The sequence below is a fragment of the Geotrypetes seraphini genome, chromosome 15 (assembly GCF_902459505.1).
Source record: "Geotrypetes seraphini chromosome 15, aGeoSer1.1, whole genome shotgun sequence".
NCBI classification, from domain to species: Eukaryota; Metazoa; Chordata; class Amphibia; order Gymnophiona; family Dermophiidae; genus Geotrypetes; species Geotrypetes seraphini.
The window spans coordinates 10,233,477-10,260,361 of record NC_047098.1 but is presented as its reverse complement, the minus strand read 5'-3'; the positions used below and the strand labels follow the sequence as shown (position 1 = coordinate 10,260,361).

The 26,885-nt window shown below is 44.4% G+C and overlaps 1 protein-coding gene across 1 annotated transcript in view; it reads left to right on the top strand.

The window, feature by feature from the left end:
* The window catches only part of PER3 (period circadian regulator 3), a 53,601-nt gene extending 26,928 nt beyond the window's left edge, over nt 1-26,673 (top strand). The window contains exons 13-22 of the mRNA XM_033922531.1: nt 727-853; nt 1,665-1,806; nt 3,486-3,607; nt 5,504-5,692; nt 8,381-8,629; nt 9,980-10,728; nt 11,907-12,099; nt 21,680-21,860; nt 24,666-24,816; nt 25,987-26,673. Of these exons, the coding sequence (XP_033778422.1) occupies nt 727-853; nt 1,665-1,806; nt 3,486-3,607; nt 5,504-5,692; nt 8,381-8,629; nt 9,980-10,728; nt 11,907-12,099; nt 21,680-21,860; nt 24,666-24,816; nt 25,987-26,115 (2,232 nt within the window). The 3' untranslated portion in view covers nt 26,116-26,673. The remainder of the gene's footprint in view (nt 1-726; nt 854-1,664; nt 1,807-3,485; nt 3,608-5,503; nt 5,693-8,380; nt 8,630-9,979; nt 10,729-11,906; nt 12,100-21,679; nt 21,861-24,665; nt 24,817-25,986) is intronic.
* The last annotated feature ends 212 nt before the right edge of the window (nt 26,674-26,885 follow it).

Sequence of the window (26,885 nt, the reverse complement as noted above, 5' to 3'; positions counted from 1 at the left end):
TTTTCTTTGTCTATTAATTATATTGCACTGCTTTCTCTAGCGGTCAGCATAAATCGCTCCCCTGCCATTATGCTGACCTGTTAATGTAACGGGCTTAAACACTAGTGTTTCTATAATTCCATGGGAGTGGGAACAGCAGGCTGAAGGCTTTTGCATGGGTATGGGAGGAAAGATAAAGTGATAGCTGGGGAGGTGAGGAGAAAGAATGAGAGGTTGGGGTTTTGCATATGGGAGAAGATTTCAGGGGCAGATAGAATTATGGGGTCATGTTGGGATTTAGAGGGATACAGCACTGCAGTTGGAGTTAGAGAGGGTACCAAAGAGGATGGACCTGAGAGGAAAAGGCAGGAAGGGATTTCAGGCCTTATGATGGGAAAAGTCCTACACAAAACACTACAAATGCTGCAGAATTTTCATTTGTTTTGTGCAAAATTCCACCAGGAATATATTGTATATATTTGCATAGTCCATTCATTGTTCATTTTATGATTAAAAACCATCCTCTTAGAGTTCTGGAAACATAAGGGCAAACTGGTCTAGCTTTGATTGTTGGACTAACCTCTAATAAGTATTTAAAAAAAGCTATCATTATTCTTGCTAATCTATGCAAAGATGATTTTATTTGTAAGTTGTGTACATGTATGTTCTTGGCCTTTGCCGTAAGTTTAAAATGCATTTTCTCTTTTGCTTTTTATTTTTTCTATCCTTGCACTGCTTGTATGACAGATGACTTTAGAACAGGTGTGTGCAGATGTGAATAGAATAAAAACTCTAGGGCAACAGATGTACATTAAATCAAGAAGCAGACCAGAAGGCAGAAAAACTGAGAGTCCATTTAAAGAGCTGCAGAAAGGTGAGTCTGCACTTCAGTACTTTTTCTTTGTGATCGGTGATAACTTGCATTGTTTGCCCAAGACATTTACCCTTTTTACAAAAGCCTAGGATGATTTTTAGTGCTAGCTGCAGCAGTAATGGCTCCTATGCTCATAGGAATTCTGTGAGCATCTGAGTTGTTACCACCCTGGCCAGCTCTAAAAATGTACTACACCTTTGTAAAAGGGGTTAAGTTCTTGAAGTAGTGGAAGAAAGAAGCTCGGCTAGCAGTGATCGTCGCTAAACCTGTGAAAACAGGTTTAGCGACGACGGTTGACTTTAGTGAATTGGGCCCTATGGGAAATAGGTGTAGTTTTTAGGATCTGCTAGGTATTTGTGACCTGGCGTGGCCTCATGTCAGACAGCATGCTGAGCTCAGTGGACCTTGGTCTGATTCAGCGTAGTTGTTCTTATGTTTCTCTCTTCCCCTAATAGCTCAGTAGAGCAGGATGAAGGTGGTTTTATTGAGAAACTTACTTTGTAAACATCAGTGTATGTTTTTTATACCCTTGAGTTAGTATGCCAATGGTTGACTAAGAAGAACAAATCTAGAGTTTCATTAGCGTTGTTCTCATACAATAACTTAAAGGGTAAAGTTTTGTTCAAAGACAAAAATTCATTTCAATGGAACACCAAGTGCACTCCCATATCCCCAGGATCCTGTGCCCCTTTTTTGTTTATTGGGTACTTCAGCAGTAATAAAATGTTTTGTGGAAGAAGTTATGTGGCAAATAAGTATGTTACAATGCATTAGATGTTTTTGTAAGAATGAATTTCTTTTTTCATGATAGAGAACGCCACCGATTATTTTCAGCCAGTATCAAAAAGTGCAGGAGGTGAGGGCCAGACCACTTCGTCTTGTGACAATTCAGGGAAAAGTCAACGGCATATTCCATCATATCAGCAGATCAACTGTGTGGACAGTATTATCAGGTGTGTTGTGATGATTGAATTTACATTGGTTGCCTCACTTGCTTTGCTGTATAAAAAGCCCATTGGTTGCGCGCACACTTAAAAACAGCCTTTCTCTATTCAGAGCTCTTGGGTTTGCAAATTACCTAAACCATTAATACAGCTACTACTTACCGCTTTTGTTGTATACTTTGAAGTATGCAGAGCTTTACAGTTGCACATAGAGGGCAGTCTCTGCTTCATGGAGCTTATTGTCTAGTCAAGACCAAACATACAGGACATGAGACATCTTGGAAATTCATGTTATTAAAAAAAATAGTTAAAGCAACAGAAAATCAAGGGTTAAGAATGAAAGTAACCTCAGTGAGTTTTTAGCTTTGATTCGAATACACTTGAGAGCATGACACACTGATTCAGGAAGTGTATTCCAAACATATAGTGCAGCAAGATGGAAAACAGTCATTGGTGGAGAAAAGGGGCAGAGATAAGAATGACTTGAGTGGAATTCACAAGGAAGGGTGTAATGAAAGAGGATTTATAGGAATAGGAGACGTTTGAACTCTGTTCAGAAATAATCAGTATAGTGGCTTCAGAAGAGGGGTTGTATGGGTAGAGCAACCCTGGGGAAAGATCGGTTGCACAACTGAATTTTGGTTAGAGTGGAGAGAGAATTTGGGAGCAACCTTAGCAGTCTTAAGTGGAAGATAATGTGGTTATAATGATAACAGAAGCTGTACACAATGCTTTTAAAATACATTTCCTAATGATGCTTAAGGGTATGCTACTAAAATTTCATGCTTTTAATCTCCCATGAAGAATAAAATAGATTATGAAAACTTATTGAATCATCCGATAAAGCAGTGTCTTTCATAAGAACATAAGCAGTGCCTCTGCTGGGTCAGACCAGGGGTCCATCCTGCCCAGCAGTCCGCTCACGCGGTGGCCCATCAGGTCCAGGACCTGTATAGTGATCTCTATCTATACCTTTCTATCCCTTTTTTCTTCAGGAATTCATCCAATCTATCCAAAAACATTTTTAGCTCCAGCACACTAAACGGAGCAAATGTTTTTCATGACACATAATTTTAATTATAAAATAGCAAAACCAACAAAAAATTAAATTTGAAAGTTAAGTTCTTTAAGCTATGTAAGAGTAATTGTAACAACAGTGAAACTAAAGTAGAATACAATTGCTAACCAATGCGATGGATGTACTTGTTTTTGAATGCAAATTAACTCAAAATGCTGCTCGATAGTCAGCAAACAAACACGCATTACATCATCCACCATCTGCAGTCATTCTCTCTCTTTTTTTTTTTTTTTTAAATTTCAGTCAGCTGAAAATCCAAGTTCACAATGATGAGAAGACCCAAACGGTAACAAAGCCTTGATTGCTTTGTTGCTCAAGTTAGGATAACCACTGCATAAAAATAAAATGACTTACTGTTAGTTTTCAAAGACCAATCACATCAAAGAATGATGCTTGTTTGGGCGGTTGTATCCTTACACACAGACAGACGCTCATAACTTTGACAGACTCTTGCATATGCGACGAACATGTCATCTATTCTAGTGTATACTTATGAAGGGAATTTTAAAAATAAAATAAAATTCTGGAATCTCTCGTGGCACACCTGGAATCTGTTTGGGGCACACAGTTTGAGAGAGACTGCTGTAAAGGAACAAATTTGCTTTTATAGATATCTCCAAAGTTGCAGCATTCCTGCATTGAAAAGGAAATGTGAAGCCTCCACAAATACAGCCTCTTCAGAAGATGACAAGCAGGTCCAAGAAGGTGTACATGGCTACCAGACTTTGGAAAGTAAGAAATAACTACTTGAGTAGAAAGTGGATAACATGTCGATTGCACAGCTACAATTTAGATATGTATTGGGTAGCAGTCTATTGTCCCCTCTTGATAATGGTGTTCATAAATGAACACAAGTAAACGTGAAAGCTAGTTTGGGCAATTTAGAAATTGTGAACTTGAAACTTAGTAATAATTGGGAAGTTCTTAAGCTGGTACAGGTATAGATCACTGATTTCTTGTTACTTGTAACATCCAAAAGCCTGTAGAGATTCTGAAAGATGACGATCATGGCAGTAAGATTTTGCTTTCAGTAACAAAGAATGGAAACTGATCCAGATTTATCTTCAGTCTGAGTCACTGAAAGTATTAAGAAGGGCTGATTTGTTAGTTGCTTGTTGAATATACTTGCTGAATAGTGACTGGCTGCAGCAGTGACCTACACATTTTTAGCAGATAAAAGCAAATTAAATTGTTTTGTTGTCTACAATAAGAGAGAGGGTAGGGAAGTCTTTCTATTGTATAGAGCAGGGGTGTCCAACCTTTTGGCTTCCCTGGGCTGCATTGGCTGAAAAAAATGTTTCTGGGGCTGCGCAAACGCTGCAGCAAGACGGTAAACATTCAGGGGCAGCAGAGGAAAACACTGCATCGCACTCGACCGGGGCCGCGCAAAATACTTCACGGGGCCACAGGTTGGACACCCCTGGTATAGAGCTATATAAAAAAACTAATAAATGCCTAGTGAAAGGGTTGTGTGTTTGACTACTGGGTTAATATTCAAGGGGGAAAGAAATATTGCACATGAGAGCAAGCCTATGTGACTTAAGTAATGACCTTTGCCAGTCATCAGTTTAGAGCGTTCAGTATTCTACAGGGAGCCTGATGATTGTACAGCACTGAGGCAAGTCGAGGGAATTCATCAAATGTTCTACAGGAAAACAGGACAGACCAAAACAAAAGACGAGAACTGTGGAAAGGATTATCTTGATACAACCTAGTATGTTCACTTCACATTCGTGTTGAGATTTTGCAATTGGTTGTTCACACATATCGCATTTTATTTCATTTCTCATTCGTATATTTACATGTTCAAATACTTTCATAGGACTCCAGAAGAAGGTCTTTATGGCCAAAACAAAGATTGTGTCGGGTCCATTCCACAATTATATGGATTTGTTTGACCAGCATCACTTTTTAATTATGAAGATTTTTGGATCTATCTTTTGACCAGCATCATTTTTTAATTATGAAGATTTTTGGATCTATCTGTTGACCTGCATCACTTTTTAATTATGAAGATTTTTGGATCTATCTGTTGACCAGCATCACTTTTTAATTATGAAGATTTTTGGATCTATCTGTTGACCTGCATCACTTTTTAATTATGCAGATTTTTGGATCTATCTTTTGACCAGCATCACTTTTTAATTATGAAGATTTTTGGATCTCTCTGTTGACCTGCATCACTTTTTAATTATGAAGATTTTTGGATCTATCTTTTGACCAGCATCACTTTTTAATTATGAAGATTTTTGGATCTCTCTGTTGACCTGCATCACTTTTTAATTATGAAGATTTTTGGATCTATCTTTTGACCAGCATCACTTTTTAATTATGAAGATTTTTGGATCTATCTGTTGACCTGCATCACTTTCAGATAAGCATTTGTATCAAGATCATCGTTTCCACAGATCTTATCTTTTATTGTACAACACCTACCATAAAATAGAATACCAATGTTCATGCATGTGTTTAAAGTTTTATTTTATCAAATTGTCACTGTATAATTGGCAAGGTTAGTAGGAAAACAGGTTTTAAAGCAAATATAATTAATGTTCAGTGTTTTTTGGCAAGGGAGAAGATACAGTCCTGCTAATACTTAAAATAATTTTTTATGTACCTTGTCACAAGACATACCTGCTTCCCAGAGCCAGGAGTCAGCTAAGATGGTGGTTACCACAGAATCTCAGACAGCAGCAGCAGTGGTGGGAGCTCCGTTAACAGACCTGACATTTTCCATCAAGACTATGAGAATGGCGTCTATCATCAGCCAGTGTAGTTACAGCAGTACCATTGTACATGTACCACAACCAGAATCAGGTATACAGCATTTCTACAGCTGGGACACTGAATGTGTGTGTGGAGGGAAAGCCCTTAGTAAAGTACTTTTATTTCCTTTCTTGATATATTTTTATATTTTAATTCAATTGTATTATATCTGAATAAGTTGCGGAGATCTGTCTGTTCTGATCTTTGTAAATGATGAAGGGAAATACAGAATTGTGCTGTGCTTTACAGTAATGTGTGTAGATCTAACAATTCAGTATTGAATATCAAAGCATTGGAAACATGAACAAGTGAATAGAACAAAAATAAATTCAATTTCATATTTCTTCTGCACAAGACTAACATGAATTAGGAACATAGAGTACAAAAGATCATGTTGAAAACAAGTCAAATAGGACTGGCTTTCTCCATAAAGGAAAGAAACTTTACAGTAGAATCTCAGTTATCCGGCACCAACGGGCTTGGTGGATGCCAGATAACTGTTTCCCAGTTGATTGAGAGTGCTGTTAGAACACAGATCTCAATCCCCCTCCCTCCCACCCAAAGCACCAGCGCGGCAGCAGTCCTGAGCCACAAATCCCTCCTCCCTCCCTCCAGCCCTGAAGTGGCAGAAGCAGGCGGTGGTCCTCAGCTGCAACCCCCTCCTTCCTTTCCTTACCTGAAGTGAAGGAGATAGCCTCAAAACAAGCTGCTCGCAGCCAGCCCTGGCAGGGCCTTTCCTTTGATGCATCAATATGTCGGAAGAAAGGCCCTGCCAGGGCTGGCTATGAACAGCCTGTTTGGAGGGAGGGAGGGGATTCACGGCTCAGAACTGCTGCCTGCTTCTGCCACTTCAGGGCTTGAGGGAGGAGGGCATAGGGGCTCTGGATCGCTGCCATACTGGTGTTTCAGAGCGGGGGTGTTTCGGAGGGGGCTTTGTATCTCAGTTGCTTTGGGGCTTGAGGGAGGGAGAATTTGAGGCTCAGGATGCTGGTGCTTTGGATTGGGAGGGAGGTGGGGGTTCATGGTTCAGGACTGCTGCCTCTTCTAGTTTTTAAGGGATTGAAGGGGGAGGGGATCTGCGACTCAGGATCACTGTACTTTGGGGGACAATTTTTTTTTTCACCAGTGGGTTGGGTTTTTTTTTATACTAGTTGGGTGAGTGCCAGTTAACTGAGATTCTACTGTAGCAGATAAGATTGAACTTCTTCATTATCCTTAGCGCCAAACTAATCCAGTACTTGTGGGATGTTACCAAGAAGCCCTCAAGATGGAAGGGAACTAGGTTTCCCTACCCTGATCACTGATGCTCTAAAGTTAGCTGCTTCTCTAGCTGCCACATTCAAGTGATAATGTTTAGGAAAAGGAAAAGTATGTAGAGAGGACTGTGTCATTGCTTTACACATATCTAGAAGTGAAAATGAATTATGCTCTGCTGAAGAATTTTTATTCTTCACCTCTTGAAGAATGAACATTCAGCATACAAGCACCCAAAGAAGACAGGCCCTTATCACTTAGGAAGAATTTAGAGGCCTGAGGACATACACCTCAAATGTTTAATTGCTGCTTCTGCTTCACGGCCCTGCAAATCCTTCCTTCTAAGAGAATTTTCTTAGTTATTTTCTTGGTACAAAAAAAAAACCAGAAGGACTCTCAACTGGGCCATCTGAGTTCAGCTATTTTGACTGCAGGTTGAATATTGATCCAACATGGAGCACCACATGACTGCTTCAGCTAATGCTTCCATTCTTGAAACAAGTTTTGCACCAGAATAAACAGCCATAGAATTAAACCTGCAACAGTTCCTCCCTATCGATGTGAAGGGAATTAGTCTTACCATTGTAGTTCTGTCGGCAAAACAAGTTCACATAAAATCCAGCAAAAGGATGAGATTGGAGAGGGAGGTACCTTGTGCCACTAGATACACACCCCAAAGACTAAATCTTCCTTAAAATAAAAGTAGTCTTCCTTAACTACTGTGGCATAAATCACTGGTACAGAATTTGATAAACAAGAAGATCTGACATATTCTCCGTGATGGGACCACAATGGTGGAATGCCCTACCACACTATATTAGAAACGAAAAAGACGTCATAATTTTTAAAAAACTTTTAAAATCTTACCTATTTAAAGATGCTTTTAACATTTAATTTCCAGTGAGATTTTAAATCATGCTGAGGTTTAACTACCCCTACCCTTTTGTTTTTTCCATTTTTCTACCATAAATTGAAAATTGTAACTTTTACTCTTTCCCTCCCAACTCATGTTTGTTTTATATGAAAATGTATTGTTAAATTGTTTGTTTCTTTTTACTATATTATATTTCGACTTTGTACATCGCTTAGTAATTCTAATAAGCGATTTATCAAATATATTAATAAACTTGGAAACTTGGATAAAGGCGTCCCTTCGGCCCAGGAGCTGCTCCGCTATGCATCTACTACCTTATAGAGAGAGAATACCAAATAGTTGGAGCTGCACATGTTACTATAAAGCACAGCCCAATTCTGTACTCTGTCTCCATCTGCTGATGACAAGGAAACAAAATTACAGAGCAGAGAAAATTAGAATTTTAGTTTAATTTAGCACATTTATAACCCACTTAGCCATTAACGTAGCTCAAAGTGGAGAACTGTGTAGAAATATTCATGCTACTTGGACTAAAAGCGTGTGTGCGCTTGTGTAAAGGGGGAGATGAAAATGCTTTTAGAGCTATTGCTTCTGTCCCCCACCCTTTCTAGAAGTCACTGCCTTAGAAGATGCAGCAGTGGGAAGTGAGCAGATTGAGATGCGGTCCCTCAATACAGCAGGTTCCAGCTTAGCCCCTGAGGAATTTAAAAAGGTGGGACTCACAAAGGAAGTTTTGTCTGCTCACACCCAGCTAGAGGAACAGAACTATGTGCACAGATTCCGCCAGCGAATTCTCCTGTCCCCGTACCGCACCTACCTTCAACACAGTAGCAGATGTAAAGAATGTTCCCATGTGCAAGGTAGGTTCATTTTCCGGTATACCGTATGTGCGAGGTGAAAAAAATTAGAACCAAATTGTTTCTTTTGACTTGTTCAGTGTCCAGAATGTATGTACTGTGTATAACACAACAAAAAAGAAAGCGCAACTCACGTTTGGCAACGCAAGACAAAAAGAGTGGGGAAGGGACACCGCACCTCACCCTCAAGGACAATCAGTAGATTGAAAACACTAGTCATTAAGCCCGTTACATTAACGGGTGCTAGAATATGTCTATCTGTCTTTCTTTCTTTCTGTGTCTCTCCCTGCCCCTGTCTCTTTCTTCCTTTCTTTGTCTCTCTCCCTCCCACTGTCTGTCTTTCTTTCTGTTTGTTTCTCTTCCTGGCCCCCTTTGTCTGTCTGTGTTTCTTTCTTTCTGTTTCTCTCCCTGCCTGTTGTCTTTCTGTGTGTCTGTTTTTCATTCTCGTGCGCTGCCTGCCTATCTTTCTGTCTCGCTCCTATCTTTCTGTCTGCCCCCTTTTGTCTCCCCCCAAAGCAAACCAAGATTGCTCCCTGGCCCCCTTTCCCTTCCCCCCCCTCCCCCACTTCCCTGTGTAGCAGCAGCATTCCCCCTCTTCCCTGTGCACCCACCCCTTGCCCCCTGTTCCCTTCCTTTTCCCTCCCCCGTCCAGCAGCATTCATTTCCTGCTCCCCCTGTGCTGGCCTCGGTGTCTTCTCTACAGTGCGGCCAACCGAGGGCGGGCCGCAGTGGAGAGGAGATGGTGAGGCCAGTGGCAGCACAGCGCAGCGCTTTTCATTTAAATGCTGTGAGCATGTCAGAGGGAGGAGGAGGAAAAATAGATGCCGGCAGGGGGGTTTGGAGGTCATGGCGTGTGCGGCAAGCCGCCGCTCGCGCCTGAAGATTTTAAAAGGGTGCTTGGCGTTGGGAAGTTGGGGCGCGTGCGGCAAGCCGTCGCTCGCACCTGAAGATTTTAAAAGCGAGTATTTTTTTTTTTTTAGTTGAAAGACGCGGCGGTGGCTCCTCTCATGATCCCCACCTGCGTCGGAAGTCCGATGCAGGCGGGGATCGTGAGAGTAGCCACCGCTGCGTCTTTGAAAGAACCGTAAACCGCGCATGCGCATTTCCCATGTGTGCTACAGCTCACGGAAAACGGACGCACGCATAGGAAGTGCGCATGTGCGGCTTACCATTTTATTATATTAGATATAAATAGTTGCTGCGATTCGCTAGCTTGCAATGTTCTTATTCAAGGACTGAGAGCATTTCTGAAGAAGATAACCTTACTTTTGTTTAAGATTTATAAGGAGAAAATTTGTTGCACAGTCTTATTGTATTTCTAAGTAAGTGGCTGTTTTGTGTGTTCTGGTTTAGGAGATCAGTCTTCCAAGCAGTCTAGCGCAGCTGGGCGTAGAAAAGGGGCAAAGTCTGGCAAACATAAACGACAGAAACCCCTGGAGTCATCAGACAGCAACGGGTCCTACCGGAAATGTCTACCTCGCATCAGAAAAACAGGTCCTGTCCAGAAGTCTTGGTCACCTTCAGAGAGATACCATCCTAGTCCATCAAGCATGGCCCTTTCTCCTCCCATGATGATCCCAATCCAACCAGCATACCCCATGCCTGGATTTTCTATCCCTTCTGTGACCTCTATGGCAAGGGATTGTGCAACTTCATCAGCTATACCAGCTTCTGTACCTCAGTCAACTCTATCCTATAATATGCAGTCCTTGCCAGCATTTTCAGCTCCATATATGGGTCCAGTCATGGCAGTCGTCTTCCCCAACTACCCTATATATGCCCAAATGAACCAGCAGATACCTCAGCCTTTCTTTCCACCTCGGTATCCCTGCTCCAATTCCTCATACAATTTCTCTGCGATGCCTGGTCCCCCTTCAAGCATGCCATCCCAAGTTGCCCCAGACCTCATGGATCCATCTTCTCGGGCATCCTCCCATATATCTGCTAAGAGACAACTGGAAGACCCAAATGAGGAACCTCACTTGTTCAGTAACTCACGTAGTAGTTCCCCACTGCAACTAAACCTACTTGAAGAGGAGTTACCAAAATCTGTGGAATCCGTAGATGGGGTTGAGACGGAAGGACTTGTGGAAGTCAAATGTGTGAGTAACTGATAATTGAATAGTGCTGTGCATGTCAAAGTCTCATACACAAAACTGTAGTACATGAGCTGGTTGCCTATATTACTTACCAAGATCAAAGAGCCTCTTAAAGCAGAAGTCTTAAATATCAGCTTTCCATTTCCTGGCCTCTGTAATTTTTGATATCATTCATTCATAGATAATCTCTCTTTTTTTGTTGTTGCTAAATTTTTTTTCTTCTGCATGTAAGAGACGATTGTGCTTTTGAGAGTTTATAATGTATTCACTTGAGGCAAATGAGACTAGAGGGTTTGATTTATTATGGGAATGATTTAAAACTGTGTGTGTACACAAGTTTACAAACAGCTTCAGAAGCTAGTCTTTTAAGCTGAGGTATGTGCCTTCTGTTTTGCCAAATGCATACTTTGTATTCATTAGGAAAATGGATGGAATCAAAACAAAACTTGTCTGTGCTTAGATAGCAATTCAGTAGTAGGGAATTAAGGCCAGTACTGTGGACTTCTGTGGTCAGCGTCCCAAATATGGCAGACTTCAGGGCAGTATAGAAAGGGCTGGAGTGGGCTTTGACAACAACTCCAGAGATTGGGAAGTTGGTTTGATACCAAGCAAAAGGGGAAAAATCAGAATGTATAGAAAGAGAGGACCCTTAGTGCATTTTAGTTGGAAAAACATACATTTTATTTAATGTTACTGGAACAGACACAAGAATAGACTTTATATATCCATTCTTCCTCTATAAGCATGGAGGAACCATAGTGAACAGCCATAAAAGGCTCTGGATTTGAGTAGCATGAGTTGGTGAAGAGTGCAAAACAGAAGAACAGGAAGGACAGATAAATGAAGACATAGGATGACAGAGGAAAAGAAATCATGAGAATTTTCAGATATCACTTTACAAGTTGTGCATTAACCTGGGTAATTACTCCTAGCAGAATTCTGCGAGTGCAGAGTTTGTGTAGAATTTTTCCTCCCTCAGGTCGCATAGAATTCTGAATATGCTGTGCAGACACGGGCAGTAGAGGAGAAAGTGAACCGCTGCCCAGCAGGTCTCTTCCTTCTCCTGTTCCGGCTTAAATGGGTGCAGAATTCCACCAAGAGTAATTAATAAGAAACCACTATCTGGCATTAAAAATAGTTGTATGGGTAGGAGTTCACTTTAATTTATTACTCTTTATCAGGTTGGTGTTGCTGAAGGTAGTGGAAATAACGATGGCCATTCAGCTTCCAGTGAATTTTTTGATGATCTCCTGCAAGAGGACTTGCAATCTGGTACCGGTTCTGCGGCGTCTGGCAGTGGCTCAGCTGAATCCAGTTCCTTAGGCTCTGGGTCCAAAGGGTCCCGTTCCAATGGGACCTCTGGAAGTGGCATAGGTAGGGAAAGCCTGATCTTAAAATCTCCCAAAAGGCCACGCTCCTGTTGACTTAGCACAAGAGCATAGAGTTGTTCTGCTGAGTCAGACTAGGGGTCCAACTAGTCCAATATCCTGATTCCAACATTGGTTACCTTTACCTGAAAGGCAATCTCAGGTAAGAAGGTGGTTAACTTCTATCATAAACTCTAGAATTTTATGAAGCCAATGCACGATGCTACTGGTGGTCCTCTCCCTTCCCTTCCCTTTTTATTAGGCGTATCATGGCTGACATAATGAGATCTTACAGCAAGTATTTATTTATTTTATAAATTTAGATTCCGCATATCCTGCAATTCTATGCGGAGTACAATAAGACATCCAAATGAGAAATAACAAATTACAACCTTCACATACTACACACATTTCAATAAAACAACAAAACAACATAGTACAATAAACATACAGTGGTGCCTCACACAACGAACTTAATTCATTCCAGGAGCAAGTTTGTTATGCGAAAAGTTCGTTATGTGAAACGCGTTTTCCCATAACAATACATGTTAAAAAAAATAATTCGTTCTGCAGCATAAAATATGCTAAGATGACATAAAAAAAGATAAATTTGTCAAAATGGTGAAAATGGTGGTCTTGCTGAGGCCAAACTCTTTGACGAGGTCACACTGTTTTACCCCACATTCACTCCTTCTAATTATTTCCCGTTTCATTTCAACAGAAATCACCTTCCTGCTTTTTTTAGAAGCCATGATCTATAAAAAATATTGAGTTTATCTTAAAAGGACGACTGCCGTGATACGTGCGTGCGTGATTTAATTCGTAATGAAGAACGATTGCCGCGATATGTGCTTAAGTTAAGCGCAGTGACTAACGACTGCCTGCAGTGCCTGCGCGGAAGGATGCAATACATCGGCAGCGATCGTGGAAGCTCGGGCGACTTCGTTGTGTGAAACGAAGTTCGTTGTATGAATCATGACATGAAGTTCGTTGTGTGCAGCGTTCGCTGTGCGAGGCGTTCGTTGTGTGAGGCACCACTGTATTACAATTCAACCAACAAACATAACAATATGTAATATGTGTAGCTCGTATGGTAATTGATACCAGCAGTATAATAACATTTATTACAGCTCCCATACAATTAATGATAGAAACATAAGTTCGTAAAGACTTTTATTGGTTTTTTTGAAAAAAAGGTTGGATTTTTTTTTAAAAAACATGTTTTAAAGAAGAATTGAACAGCTGTTCTGCACAAGTTTGCTCAAGAACAGAATTAATGGGCCCAGGTACATATCAGTCAAACAATTTTATTGCTGAAATTGCCTCTGGTGTTTTTTTGTTTTTTTTTTAATCTACAATTTTTTTCCCCATTATTTAGATAACTTGGTTTAGAAATAAATTGAGAAGAATTTAGGCCCAGATTGAAGGGAATTTGAATGTAATGTGCAAAATTTGCAGTGAGTAATGAGAACAGTAAAAACTTTCCCCCCTACCTCCACTCCAGCTGAACAACAGTTGCAGCATAAATAGCTTTAGAATGTGAAAGATCAACAGAAGTTCTTCATCTGTATGGATTATCTAATTCTATTGACTTGAGGCCCTCGGTATTATAAAGAATGATTCTTTATGGAAAACTTGTGCCTTAAGTGTCCGGTAATCGAGTTCTAGAACATTGCTCACCTCACTGCTGTAACCTCACGCAAGCACTTTCCTGCATCTGCACGCGATTGCCCTCTCCACTCCACCTCACAATCACGTACAGACGCAGAAAAGCGCTTGCGTGAGGTTACAGCAGTGAGGCGAGCAACGTTCCAGAACATAAGGTAACCATTGGAGGCACTGCAGCTTGTTCGTGTGTCTGGTGCTGGAGGAGGTTGCGGACGCGATCACCGGACATTTAAGGCATAGGTTTTCCATAAAGAATCATTCTTTATAATAAAGAGGGCCTCAAAATAGTTGGTCCGGAATCTTCATCTCTTGCAGTTGATAGTTTGATAGTTTTTCACTTTCTGCATGTTGCACTGCTTTCAGCTCTGTATAGCTGAAATTATCAGAAGCAATATAGTTTATAAATCTTTTCTTAATTGCTTCTGATTATGTCAGATAATCCACATTTTGGATTTATAAGTACTTACCTCACGGAAAGTTGTCATTTCTTTAATAAGACATTAACTGTTTTTTCTTTAGCACTCTCCAGACCAGTAGAGGTTAACTTTACGAATGGGTATATATCTAATCATGACCAGCAGGTGGAGACTGAAAACAAAACTTTGGGACAGTATATACTATCCTCCCTTCTCTATTTCCCTCAGTCTTCTTTCAGTCTCCAGCAGGTGTTGAGTGATCTGTACCCATCTCTCTTGGTAGGGCTGTTGGAATTTGTTTAGGGGTTTATTGTCCCTGTTTTTGGCCGGACGGAGCTTGGTCGGGCCCTGTTTGGGGGTCCGTCCGACCTCGGGGGTGTCAAACCCGGCGGGTCACGAGCGGGGTCCCTCCCCCCACTTCCTCCACCTCCCCACATTTTTTTAGAGGAGCCTCAGCAGTAAGCCTTGCCCCCTAAGTCAAGCAAGGCATATTGCTTCGAGAGCCTGTGGAGTCTGTTCTGTTTTTTTTCATGTAACCAGCACTTTTTTATAGCTAGGTCGCGTCTGGAGCAATTGTGCCCTTCTCCGGGGGAGTAGGCCACAATTTTAGTCCAGCCGCGAGGCACTCGCGGCCGGCCTGAACTCGGCGGTTTGGGTCGGTGAGGTGGTGGAGCTCCGTCGGCAGCGGCTGCAGGCGCCCAGAGCTCCCCGCCGATGGTGCCTCGCGAGTCGGCTTGGAGCAGTGGGGAAGCCCGGTCTTCCACAACCGCCCACGGAGGGATTCCCCGAAGGATTCCCTCTCAGCTGATTTTTTGACAGCTGATGCCGACTTGCCTGTCTTAGCGGCTGGGACTGTTCAGTCTTCTCAGCCGCTACAGGCCATGGAGGGAGCATTTTTGGCGGGAACTTCGCCATTTTCTTTGTCTGGCCCCTCCATTTTGTCTGCAACCTCAGGTGACCTTCCCCCTGTATGGCGAACACAGGGGCAGGTTTCAGCATGGACCCCTGCTGGGGCAGGGAGTCCCTGGGGACCCCCAGGGGTTTTTTGCCCCCAATTTATTTTCTTTCTTTGTGCGGACTTTTGGGGGTCCCACGTGCGCCTGGGGGGTTTCGGGAGGGGTTTCCCTCCGCGCCCCCTATGGCTTTGCCTCCCTCTTTTCGTTTGGCGTCCCCTCTTCCTCCTCCCTCATCCAAGCGCCCGCGGGGGGGCTTGGATTGCGAATTGGTGGGCGGAGGAGCGTGTTGGCCTGGTTGAGGACCTGGCTGCTTTGGCGGGCTTCCAGGATCCTCTAGAGGGGACGCCTGTTGGCAGCGGGGCGGCGGGTTTCCCGTCTTCCAGAGCAGATGCGTCCGTGGTGCGCTTTTTTATTCAGAGGGATGAGCTTTTAGACCTGTGTAGCAGGTCTCCTTGGTGCTGCATTTTTGCAGTGGCGCCGCCGGAGACCCCGCGTATGGGGGCCCCTCTGCTTCAGGGGGTCTGTCCTGGTTCCCGCTCTTTTCCTGTGCACAGGATTTGCGGGATTTTGTGTTGGCGCAGTGGCCTATGGGCGCAGTTTCGTTTGGTGTGCGCCTTGGCTCTTGGGTATCCCGTCCCGGAGGGAGGTAGGGCTACCTTAATTTCGCCAATGGGGAACGCGGTGGTCTCGGCACTTCCTAAGCGGCATACCGTGCCTGTTATGGACGGTTCTGCTCTTAGGGTCTCGGAGGCGCGTGCGTTGGAGACTCTTCTTAAGTATGATTTTGATGTCTCTGCCTTTGGGGTCCAGGCGGCTGTTTGTGGGGAGCTAGTCGCTCGCGCCGTGTTTCGGTGGGCTGAGCGTGTCCTGGATCGGGAGTCTGATGACTGGTCTCTAGTGGATCAGGAGGTAGCGAAGATTGCGATGGCTGCCTCGTTCCTCTCAGATGCTCTTTATGACTTGGTGCGGATTTCGGCTAAGTCTATGGCATGGCCGCGCGGCGTATTTTGTGGCTGCGCGCTTGGGCGGCGGATTCTGCGTCCAAAGCTAAGTTTACTAAAGTTCCCTTTAGGGGGTCTTTTTGTTTGGAGAGGAATTAGATGAGTTGATTCAGACTCTGACGGACTCGAAGGTGCCCCGTCTGCCTGAGGACCGTGCCCGCCCTGCGTCTAGGTGTGGGGCTGCCCGGGGGCGTTTGCGGGAATTTCGCAAGTATCGCCCGGGGCGTGGGGCTGCTTCTTTCCCGGCTCAGGGTTTTTCCCGGGGTCGGTTCTTCCAGCGCATGCAGCCCTTTCGGGGGGCCCGTCGGGGGGCAGGGAATCCCTCCGCCGGTTCCCCCGCTTCCCGTCCTGCGCAATGACTCCTTGCCGGCGCCCCCTTTGGTTCCGGTGGGGGCCCGGCTGCGCAAATTTTTCCCCAAATGGGCCGAGATCGCGTCCGATCAGTGGGTCCTTGAGGTGGTGCGGGACGGTTACGCTCTGGAGTTTACCCGCTCTCTGCCGGACCTTTTCCTCGCTTCTCCATGTCAGACTCCATGGAAGACGCAGGCTTTTCGTCAGACCCTTCAGCGTTTGCTAGATCTCGAGGCAGTGGTGCCGGTGTCCCCTACGGAGTGGGGCACCGGCAGGTACTCCATTTACTTTGTGGTGGCCATAAAGGAGGGGACCTTTCGGCCCATCCTGGATGTCTCTCGATCTGACGGAGGCCTACTTGCAGGTTCCAATTCGGGCCTCTCATCAGCACTTCCTTCGCTTTGCGATCTTGGGGCGGCACTTTCAGTTCTGTGCGCTTCCCTTTGGTCTGGCCACGGCTCCTCGGACGTTCACCACGGTAATGGTGGTCGTCGCGGCAGCCTTGCGGTCGGTGGGCATCCTGGTTCTCCCCTACCTGGACGACTGGTTGATTCGGGCAAAGTCGTTGCAGGAGAGCTCCCGGGTTACGGCTCGGGTGGTGGAGTTTCTCCGGTCGCTGGGCTGGGTGGTCAACCTTTCCAAGAGTCGGTTGGTCCCGGCTCAGCGTCTGGAGTGCCTTGGGGTTATGTTCGACATCTCCTTGGGGAAGGTCTTCCTTCCAGAGGCCCGGGTGAGCAAATTGCAATCTCAGATTCGCCTGCTTTTGGCGTCCCGGGGTCCTCGGGCGCGAGATTTCCTCCAAGTCCTGGGGTCAATGGCGGCGTCCCTGGACGTGGTGAGGTGGGCGCGGGCCCACATGCGTCCTCTTCAGTATGCTCTGCTCCGGAGGTGGTCTCCCCGGAGGCAAGATTTGGATGTTCCGGTTCCCCTGCGAGGCTTGGCGCGCTGCAGTCTGCGCTGGTGGCTCCGGACCCCTCACCTGGTTCAGGGGGTGGGTCTGGATCTCCCGCAGTGGACGGTGCTCCTTACGGATGCGAGTCTCCTCGGTTGGGGGGCTCAGTTTATGGGCCACTCAGCTCGGGGCACCTGGTCCGCGGAGGAGGCCTCCTGGTCGATCAACGAGTTGGAGACCAGAGCGGTCAGGCTGGCGCTGTTAGCTTTCCACTCCCTTTTGCTGGGCAAGTCGGTCAGAGTCCTGTCGGACAATGCCACGGCGGTGGCTTATGTCAATCGTCAGGGGGGCACCAAGAGCACTCCTGTGGCGCAGGAGGCGGCTCGGCTCATGGTTTGGGCGGAGTCCCATCTTCTGGACCTCTCGGCTTCTCATATAGCCGGGGTAGAAAATGTTCAGGCAGACTTCCTCAGTCGTCACTTCCTGGATCCAGGAGAGTGGTTTCTCGGCGCCGGAGCGTTTCGGTTGATAGTGCAAGATTGGGGGCAGCCCCTGATGGACCTGATGGCCACGAGTGGCAACGCCAAAGTGCCCCGCTTCTTCAGTCGTCGCAGGGAAGGGCTGGCCGAGGGTCTGGATGCTCTGGTCCAGCCGTGGCCAACGGAGGGGCTGTTGTATGTGTTCCCTCCTTAGCCGCTGGTGGGCAGAGTGCTTCTTCGCATTGTTCACCATCCGGGTTTGGTGGTGCTGGTGGCTCCGGATTGGCCTCGACGTCCGTGGTATGCGGATCTGGTGAGACACCTGGTGGCGGTTCCTCTTCCTCTGCCTCTCTCGGACGACCTTCTGATGCAGGGTCCCATTCCCTTGTTCGACCCGTCTCTCTTCTGTCTTACGGCGTGGCTCTTGAAAGGGGTCGCCTTAGCAAGAAGGGATATTCAGACAAGGTGATCGCTACACTGTTGGGGTCCCGGAGGCTTTCTACCTCTCGGGCTTATGTGCGGGTTTGGCGTCTCTTTGAAGAATGGTGTCGGGCGCGGGGAGTGACCTCTTTTCGCGCTTCTCTGCCTAACATTCTAGAGTTCTTGCAGGATGGCCTGGATAGAGGCCTGGCTTGGTCTTCTCTCCGGGTTCATCTTGCGGCCCTGTCGACCTTTCGAGGGTTGGTGTCAGGTCAGCGTTTATCGGCTCTTCCTGATGTGATTCGGTTTCTGCGGGCGGCCAAGTTGCTTAGGCCTCCCCTACGGCCCTCGGTTCCCTCTTGGGATCTTAATCTGGTTCTCTCTGTTTTGGTGCGCCCGCCTTTCGAGCCCTTGGACGACTGTTCTTTGAAGGACCTTACTTTGAAGGCGGTCTTTTTGGTGGCCATTACTTCTGCTAGGAGTATTTCTGAGCTGCAGGCTTTCTCTTGTAGGGCTCCCTTCTTGGAGTTGTCTAGGGAGCGGGTCGTCTTGCGGCCTGTTCCTTCCTTTCTGCCGAAGGTTGTTTCTCCTTTTCATGTCAATCAATCGGTGGTTCTCCCGGTCTTGGGTGGTCGGGAGGGCTCTTCTGAGCAACGGCAGCTGCGCAAGTTGGATGTCGGTCGGGTCCTTCGCTCTGATGTGCAGCGGACCCAGGAATTCCGGAAGTCCGATCATCTCTTTGTCCTCCTGGCTGGTCCTCGTCGGGGAGCTGGCGCTTCTAAGGCTACTATTGCGCGCTGGATCAAGGAGACGATTGCTTCCGCTTATCTTCTGAAACAGCAGCCTGTTCCGGAGTTTCTCAAGGCTCATTCCACTCGGGGTCAGGCGGCTTCTTGGGCTGAGTCGTCGCTCGTGCCTCCGGTGGATATTTGTAAGGCTGCGGTTTGGTCCTCCTTGTATTCTTTTGTTAGACATTATCGGGTAGATGTTCAGGCGCGTCGGGACGCGGTGTTCGGTGAGCGTGTTCTGGTATCGGCCCTTCGGGGGTCCCGCCCGTGAGAGGGACTGCTTTGGTACGTCCCATTCGTAAAGTTAACCTCTACTGGTCTGGAGAGTGCTAAAGAAGGAGAAATTAGGTTCTTACCTGCTAATTTACTTTCTTTTAGCTTCTCCAGACCAGTAGAGGTCCCCACCCTGTCTGTTGTTGTTGTTGTTGTTGGGGCTGTTTTCGCGGGCAGTTTTTGTTTTTTGCTGCGGGTTCTAGTATTTTTCTAGGGCCGGGGAGAATTAAAGAACAGCGGCTGTGGCTCGGCTGGCTTAGCTGGCGAGCTGTGGGGACATTTTCCTTCGGGTATTTCTCCTCTGCATTTTCCAACAGCATTTGGGTATGTTATTTGTTACTCCTGTTCGGAGTATTGTTTTCTTCCTGTTTTCCAGTTCTTGGTTCTGCTTGGCTATTCGGCAGACTGAGGGAAATAGAGAAGGGAGGATAGTATATACTGTCCCAAAGTTTTGTTTTCAGTCTCCACCTGCTGGTCATGATTAGATATATACCCATTCGTAAAGTTAACCTCTACTGGTCTGGAGAAGCTAAAAGAAAGTAAATTAGCAGGTAAGAACCTAATTTCTCCTTCTGCGGCCCCCCCAAGTACCTACAAATCCAAAATGTGGCCCTACAAAGGGGTTGACTTTGAGACCACTGGTCTATACTGAGTGGAGTGTAAAGGGCAAATGTGAATTGCTTGTTTACTCTTTCCAAAAATACTAGGATTAGGGAGCATGCGACGAAGCTACTAATTAGTAGATTTAAAACAAACCAGAGAAAATATTTCTTCACTCAATGTATAATTAACCTCTAGAATTTGGTGATATTAGTTAGCTTAGGGTTTTAAAAAGGTTTGGATAATTTCCCAAAACAAAAGTCCATAAGCCATTATTGAGAAATCCACTGCCTGTTCTGGGATTTGGGATCTGGATTGGCCACTGTTGGAAACAGGATACGGGGCTTAATGGACTTTGTCTGTTCTAGTATGGCAACTCTTATGTTCTGCTTTGCTTTGCTTTGCTCGCTGTTCATTTTTATTTTATTTTTTTAATGTGGTATCATGCTAAAGATAAGCAATATAAGTAAATAGATCTGAATCAGTGTGTGTTTTATTTGTTGATACCTTTTATTTTTTTGTATTATTTTCTGATAAAAATTTCAAAAGAACATGTCTGTCTTTATGAAGGAAAGAGTATATCTCAGCAAGGAGCAGTTGCTTGTTTTGCTTATGTAGAGAATGAATTGGATTTCTGAAAAAGTGACATTAAAATCCCCTCATGTTATTCCAGCAAAACTTTTTTTTTTTTTTTTTTTAATTCTTTATTCATTTTAAATACATCATCAAGTGTAACAAATTATATCAATAAACTGAAAGAGAACTCTGCTTGGACTGAGACACATTTCTCAAAGATCCCCATTAGAAACTGTTTCTGAGAATTTTTCCCTGAAAATATGCAGCTTTGCTTTTTTAGTCTGAAAATTATACCTTTATTTAGGGCTCCTTTTACGAAGGTGCACTAGCGTTTTTATTGCATGCACCGGATTATAATAATAATAATAACAGTTTATATACCGCAGGACCGTGAAGTTCTATGCGGTTTACAAAGATTAAAAGATGGTACAAATTGAATGAACTTAACTATAGTGCGTGCTATCTGAAAATCTACCACCTGCTCAGAAGGAGGCGGTAGCGGCTAGCTCACGCTATTCCACGCATTAAGGCTCTAGCACACCTTCGTAAAAGGAGCCCTTAGTGTCTGTGAGAAATTTTTATTAAAATTCAGAATATAAGGGGAATTAGAAAAAAGGCACCTATTGTATGATTTATAAGGGCAACATAGGTATCCACATGATTTTTTTATAAATCAGCCAGAATGCACACACCCAATGTGTGCACCCAAACTTATATGTGCTCCAAGGCAGGTATAAATGTGTGTACATGCCCTTTGTGCATGTATTTTTATAAAATGTGCATGTATAGTAGAGGCCAACTGAATTTTGATGATGATGCAGAAATTTGTATCGTTAAGTATTTCTCAACCGTATAAAATATTGCTACCCAATTGTTTATTGTATGTCATATAATTTATGTTGGGTTAATCGGTACTCTTCTACTTCTGATTTATTTATACTCTGTACCCCATCTTGCATCTAAACACATACAATTTAGTTTTAGTTGTTTGACAAAAAAACAAACATTCTCTCCCCTCGCATTTAAGAAGCCATCCTTCTGGCTTAGCCTCGCTGTCCCAAGGCTGCTAGGGCTCAATCTCTTCCCCAAGTCTAACACTGTAAGACTTCCTTGAAAGTGGTTGTTTTTGCATTTTCTCATCTCTCTTTTTGTTTTCGTGCTGTAAAGGAAAGAGCAACAGCAGCAAGTATTTTGCTAGTAATGATTCCTCCGAGACTTCACAGAAGGGGAGGAAGCAACAGGAGATGGAAGAAACAGCTGCTTTCCACAAAGCCATGGTAGACTCTATCTGGACTATGATCGAACGCACACCATCGCCTGTCATGATGAGTTATCAAATACCTAAGAGGTAAGAAACAAGAGCTTGAAAACTCAACTGTTTGAATGGATGGTTAGTTATTTGATGCTACATCTTATCAACTTATGAAAAATATTAGTAATTTTCTCCAAATAACAAGCAGGCTATACTATCCTTACATGTGTCATGGAGCCCATGCAGAAATGTTCTCCAGCTTGTTTACAATTTTTTTAACTGTTGCATCACACTTCCTGCTCTCTGCTGTTGTGCAAGACCTAACAAGTTGCCATTTTTTTCCATAGAGCAAATCGGTCACACTTTTCTCTACTTGTCTTAGCTCACATCAAAATATGATTTCTGTAGGGGTCTGGAGCTTAGAGAATTATTCTGAGCCCTGTTGGCCTTTCAGAGCCTGATCAAGGGATGCCCAGGTAGGATTCCATCCAACGGTGGTGGCTTACAACAGCCGGGGGGGTGGGGGGGCGTTCTCGCAGTTCTTAGATGGCCTGATTACTGTTCCACTGGGTAGAGCAGCATCTTCAGTTGTCAGCAACTCACATTGCGGGAGTCGTAACTGTCAAGGTAGACTCGTAACTGTCAAGGAAGACTTCCTCAGCTAAAAGGAGCTAGACCCAACAGAGTGGGCATTGTCTCGGGAAGCATTTCAGTGTATCATACATAAGTGAGGAATCCTGGTATTGGACTTCATGGCATCAATGCGAAGGTTCCACGCTACTTCAGCCAGACCAGGCAATATTGTTTGGAGGGTCTGGATGCACACCTCCAGCCGTGGCCAGTGGAGGGGTTGCTTTGTCTTCCCTCCATGGCCAGTGATCGGCCAGGGTATTCACAGGATTGAGTAACATTAAGGGATAGTGGTGTGGTAGCACTGAACTGGATGTGCCATCTGTAATTTGCAGACCTTGTTCACCTGGTGGTGAATGTGCCATTAACAGCTTCTGGAGACACTGGACATCCTGCATCAGAATCCTGTGCTGATGGACAATCCCTCCTGCTTTTGAGCAGTTGAGGCTATTCAGATTTTGATGCTGTTGCAGGCCTGGAAATGGTCAATGTCTTATGCTAGGGTTTGGAGAATCTTTGAAGCTTGGTGTGCTCAGCAAGTGCTCTCCCTTTTGTCAGCATTGTTACCACAGATTTTGGTGATTCTCAAGATGGCTGTGCTAAGAGACTATGCCTGAGTTCACTAAAGGTGCAGGTAGTAACAGTTACGTGTTTCTGGGGTCATCTACAAAACGGGTCCCTTGTGGCACACCTGGATGTGGTGAGATTCCTTAAGGTGTTTGCATTCGCCGCTACAGCGGCTTTGCCCAGAATGCAGTCATAATTTGGTCCTTCGGAAGCTTCAGAAGGCTCCATTTGAGCCTCTTCGTGGAGCTACACTTAAAGATCTGACCATGAAGACGGTATTTCTGGTAGCAATCATGTTCACAAGGTAGGTTTCAAAGCTTCAGGCTATTTCTTGTAAGGGATCCATTTCAGAGTGTTTTGAAGGTGGGAAGCTGACTATCCAGAGAATTTTCAGCAACTAAGCCTTTTGTACCTCCATCGGATTTTCCACAAACATCACGAGATGCCTGGTGAAGTCCTTTGAGCCCTGAAGAAATGGCTAATCTGCCGTGAAACGTTGACAATGCTTTAAATGCTTTAAATAACTTAGCTTTTAAATAGTGTTGTTTCATAATTCAGGCCATCTTTTTGGATGCAGCCGGCATAGTAGTCAGTGATGGAATTTCATTAAGAACCCCCAGCCTTGACAAAGAGTAGCGAAACGCGTTGGCAAAGGGGAGCATTATTGAAATGCTGGAGAAATACACCTGAATTATGAAACACTATTTAAAAGCGAAGTTATTTAAAACATTTAAAGTAATTAATATTAAGTATGTAATGAAATAAGACAACAAGGGATAAATGAGGAATTGACAGACCCGATGAGTTAGATTACTCAAAAGGTCAATCTGATATCCCGTATATGCTACATCAGAACTGCTCTACTTTTGTTTATCCACTGAGTAGTATTTTGATCTTTTTGACAAAGCAAACATTCTTCAAGATACTTAAGCCATTTTCGCTTTTCAAGAATTAAGTATGTAAGTGAAGTGATTTTTAGCTAGTTTGGTAAGCAATTACTGCCTAGAACATGTACAATTCAACACAGTACTAATGCCAGGACACTTCAGGTGTATAGACATTTGCAATAGTCCTCCTGAGGAACAGCTTAATTGTTCATGCAAGAGACTGTGAACCAAAGGACCCAACCCAGGTTCAGTTTCCACTTCAGCTTTTTCTTTTTTTTAATTATTGCATATTTAACCGTGAGTCCTCAAAGGACAGAAAAATACCTGCAAGCCTGAAGGTTATTGAAGTGGCGTACATTCAGGTACAGTAGATATTTTTCTGTTCCTGAAAGGTTCTCAATTTAAAAAGAAATACATAAACAGATGAAGTGGAATTTGAAGCTGAGCTCCCTGATTCCCAACCCACTGCTGTAACCATTGGGTGGCCATTTTATTAGATGGATGTCTGTATGGCAGCATGGAAGCATCCATGTCCTTTGTTTTCCTGTTTTGGTCGTTTCCAGCACATGGGCATCCATCTCGTATATTATATAGCAGTTGCGAGATGGATGTCCATTTGTGATATTTTATTTTGGACATTCTTTCTGAAATGCCGCTCCACATGGTAAACAAATCCTGTTTCAATCGCTTCCAAAGAAAATTCTGTCTTAAGAATCTTTTTTTTATTTTTTTGCAAGTCTGATGCTGGGTTTCGACATATTGTGAGGAGGGAAGGGATACATAATTTCCAGTTTCAAATATAGTGTTTTGCTTATAGAGACCAGGAGACGTTGCTGAAAGAGGATCTGAAGAAGCTGAGCGCGATGCGATCTATGCAGCCCCGCTTCAGTGATGAGCAGAAAGAGGAGCTAGCGGAGGTGCATCCATGGATTCGGGATTGCAGTATCCCTGAAGAAATAAACACCCAAGTAAGGATCTGTAGGCGGTAAGGTACAATGGAGAACAGTTAAGCAGCTTCAGTGATAGATGGAAATAGAATATGTACCACAATCAGCAGCTTGGAATTTGTATGAAGCTTCAGCAAATTGTTTGCAATTAAAAAAAACCAACAACTTGGCCAAGCATAGTGAATTAAAACTAGACAAATGACCACATTGATCACTGTGCCTTGATGTCTTGTTCTTACCAATTGTTTATTCAATAAAAATACAGTGGTACCTTGGTTTATGAGTGCACCAGTTTGCGAGTGTTTTGCAAGACGAGCAAAACATTCGCAAACTTGGTGCCTCGTAAACTGAGCTTGCCTCGCAGTACGAGTGCCCCCCCCCCCCCCGTGATCCGGCATCCCCCCCAGCGATCCGGCATCCCCCCCCGCTCACGTTGCTCCCCTCCACCGCGATCCTACTTTCCCCCCTTCCGAGCAGTCAATGACACCCTTTACCCGACTTGGTGCCGGTGCCCGAAGATCCTCCTTCTTCTGGCGCGGCCTGGGCTGGGCGGTGCGTCAGAGATCCTCCTTCTTCTGGGCTGGGCTGGGCTGGACTGGCTTTGAGCATTTGCGCATGCTCAAAGCCTTCTGGTCTCGCTCTCAATCTCGTAGAGAGCGATACCAGAAGGCTTTGAGCATGTGCAAATGCTCAAAGCCAGTCCAGCCCAGATCAGAAGAAGGAGGATCTCCGACGCACCGCCCAGCCGCGCCAGAAGAGGGAGGATCTTCGGGCACTGGCACGGTGCCAAGTCGGGTAAAGGGTGTCATTGACTGCTCGGGAGGGGGGAAAGTAGGATCGCGGTGGAGGGGGGGGCAACGCGTGCCGGGGGGGGATGCCGGTTCGCAGGGGGGGGAAGCTGGATCGCAGGGAGGGGTTTGGAACAACGTTGGATTCCTCAAGGGGGGGGGAGAATGGAGCAGCGCTAGTAGCCTCGGGGTGGGGGGGGGGGAGGAGGTGGAACCAATCAAAGCAGTTTCCCTTACTTCCTATGGGGAAACTTGCTTTGATATACGAGCAATTTGGTTTACGAGCATGCTTCTGGAACAAATTATGCTCGTAAACCAAGGTTCCACTGTATTTAAAATAAAAAAGAACTAGACAAATGACACACTTCCAAAGAAATACATTGTAATCTTATCCTTTCTACAGGGCTGCGTTGCATGTGACAGCAGAGCAGAAAACTGTGACCCTTCTTCAGTGATAAGTCATGGGAATCGAGCAGCAAATGGACAAGACATTTTGGAACCCGAACAGTGCCTCGGTGCTCACTCAGTGTGAACATGTGACGATCTTGGACACTTGAATGTTGTTCGTTTGCAGCGGACAGTCCGATTCTTTTCAGTGCTGCTTGGAATTATTTTTCTTGCTGCATTAACCAAGAAGTTTGACTTTTTCCAATGCCAAAGAGTTGTTTTCTAAAAGATTTTGTGCCAACGCTTTACTGGGCCATCTCGGTGGCTTGTAGTGCTTGAGGTTTAGCACAGAATTTGTGTTAACTTGGGCATTTTTTTAAAAAAATGGAGATTGCTGGATAAGTTCCCAAGAAGATTTTATGAAAATGAGCGTTTTCACAACTGTTTGTTATGGCGGATGTAAAGTTAAAAAACTCTGTGCACTTCATTTTTGATCTGTAAATATAAATTTAGATGAATTTTCTCAATATATGTTTCTTTGTGTTCATGATGACAGCAACAAAGGAAACAAAGAATTATATAAACAGGATGAAATGGAGTCACATTCAGTGTATTTACAATTTTCATATCTTTTAAGATTGTATTTTCTCACCTGCCTCAAATGATTTATCGTTTTTTCTATAAAAATGTTGATTTAAAAAGCTGTATATTGTCTTGCAGCTCATGAAATTTTAGACCTCGTGAATGCAATGTGAGAGGCAAAGATGGGAGACTTTATCTCCTATGAATGAAGTTTCCAGTCATTACATTTTCACATTCTATACAGACTAAACAGCACTTAGGGAAAATAGAACCAGATTGTGGAACTAATGTCTTACTTTTAAACAATTGTTGATAGCTTTAACATGCTCACAC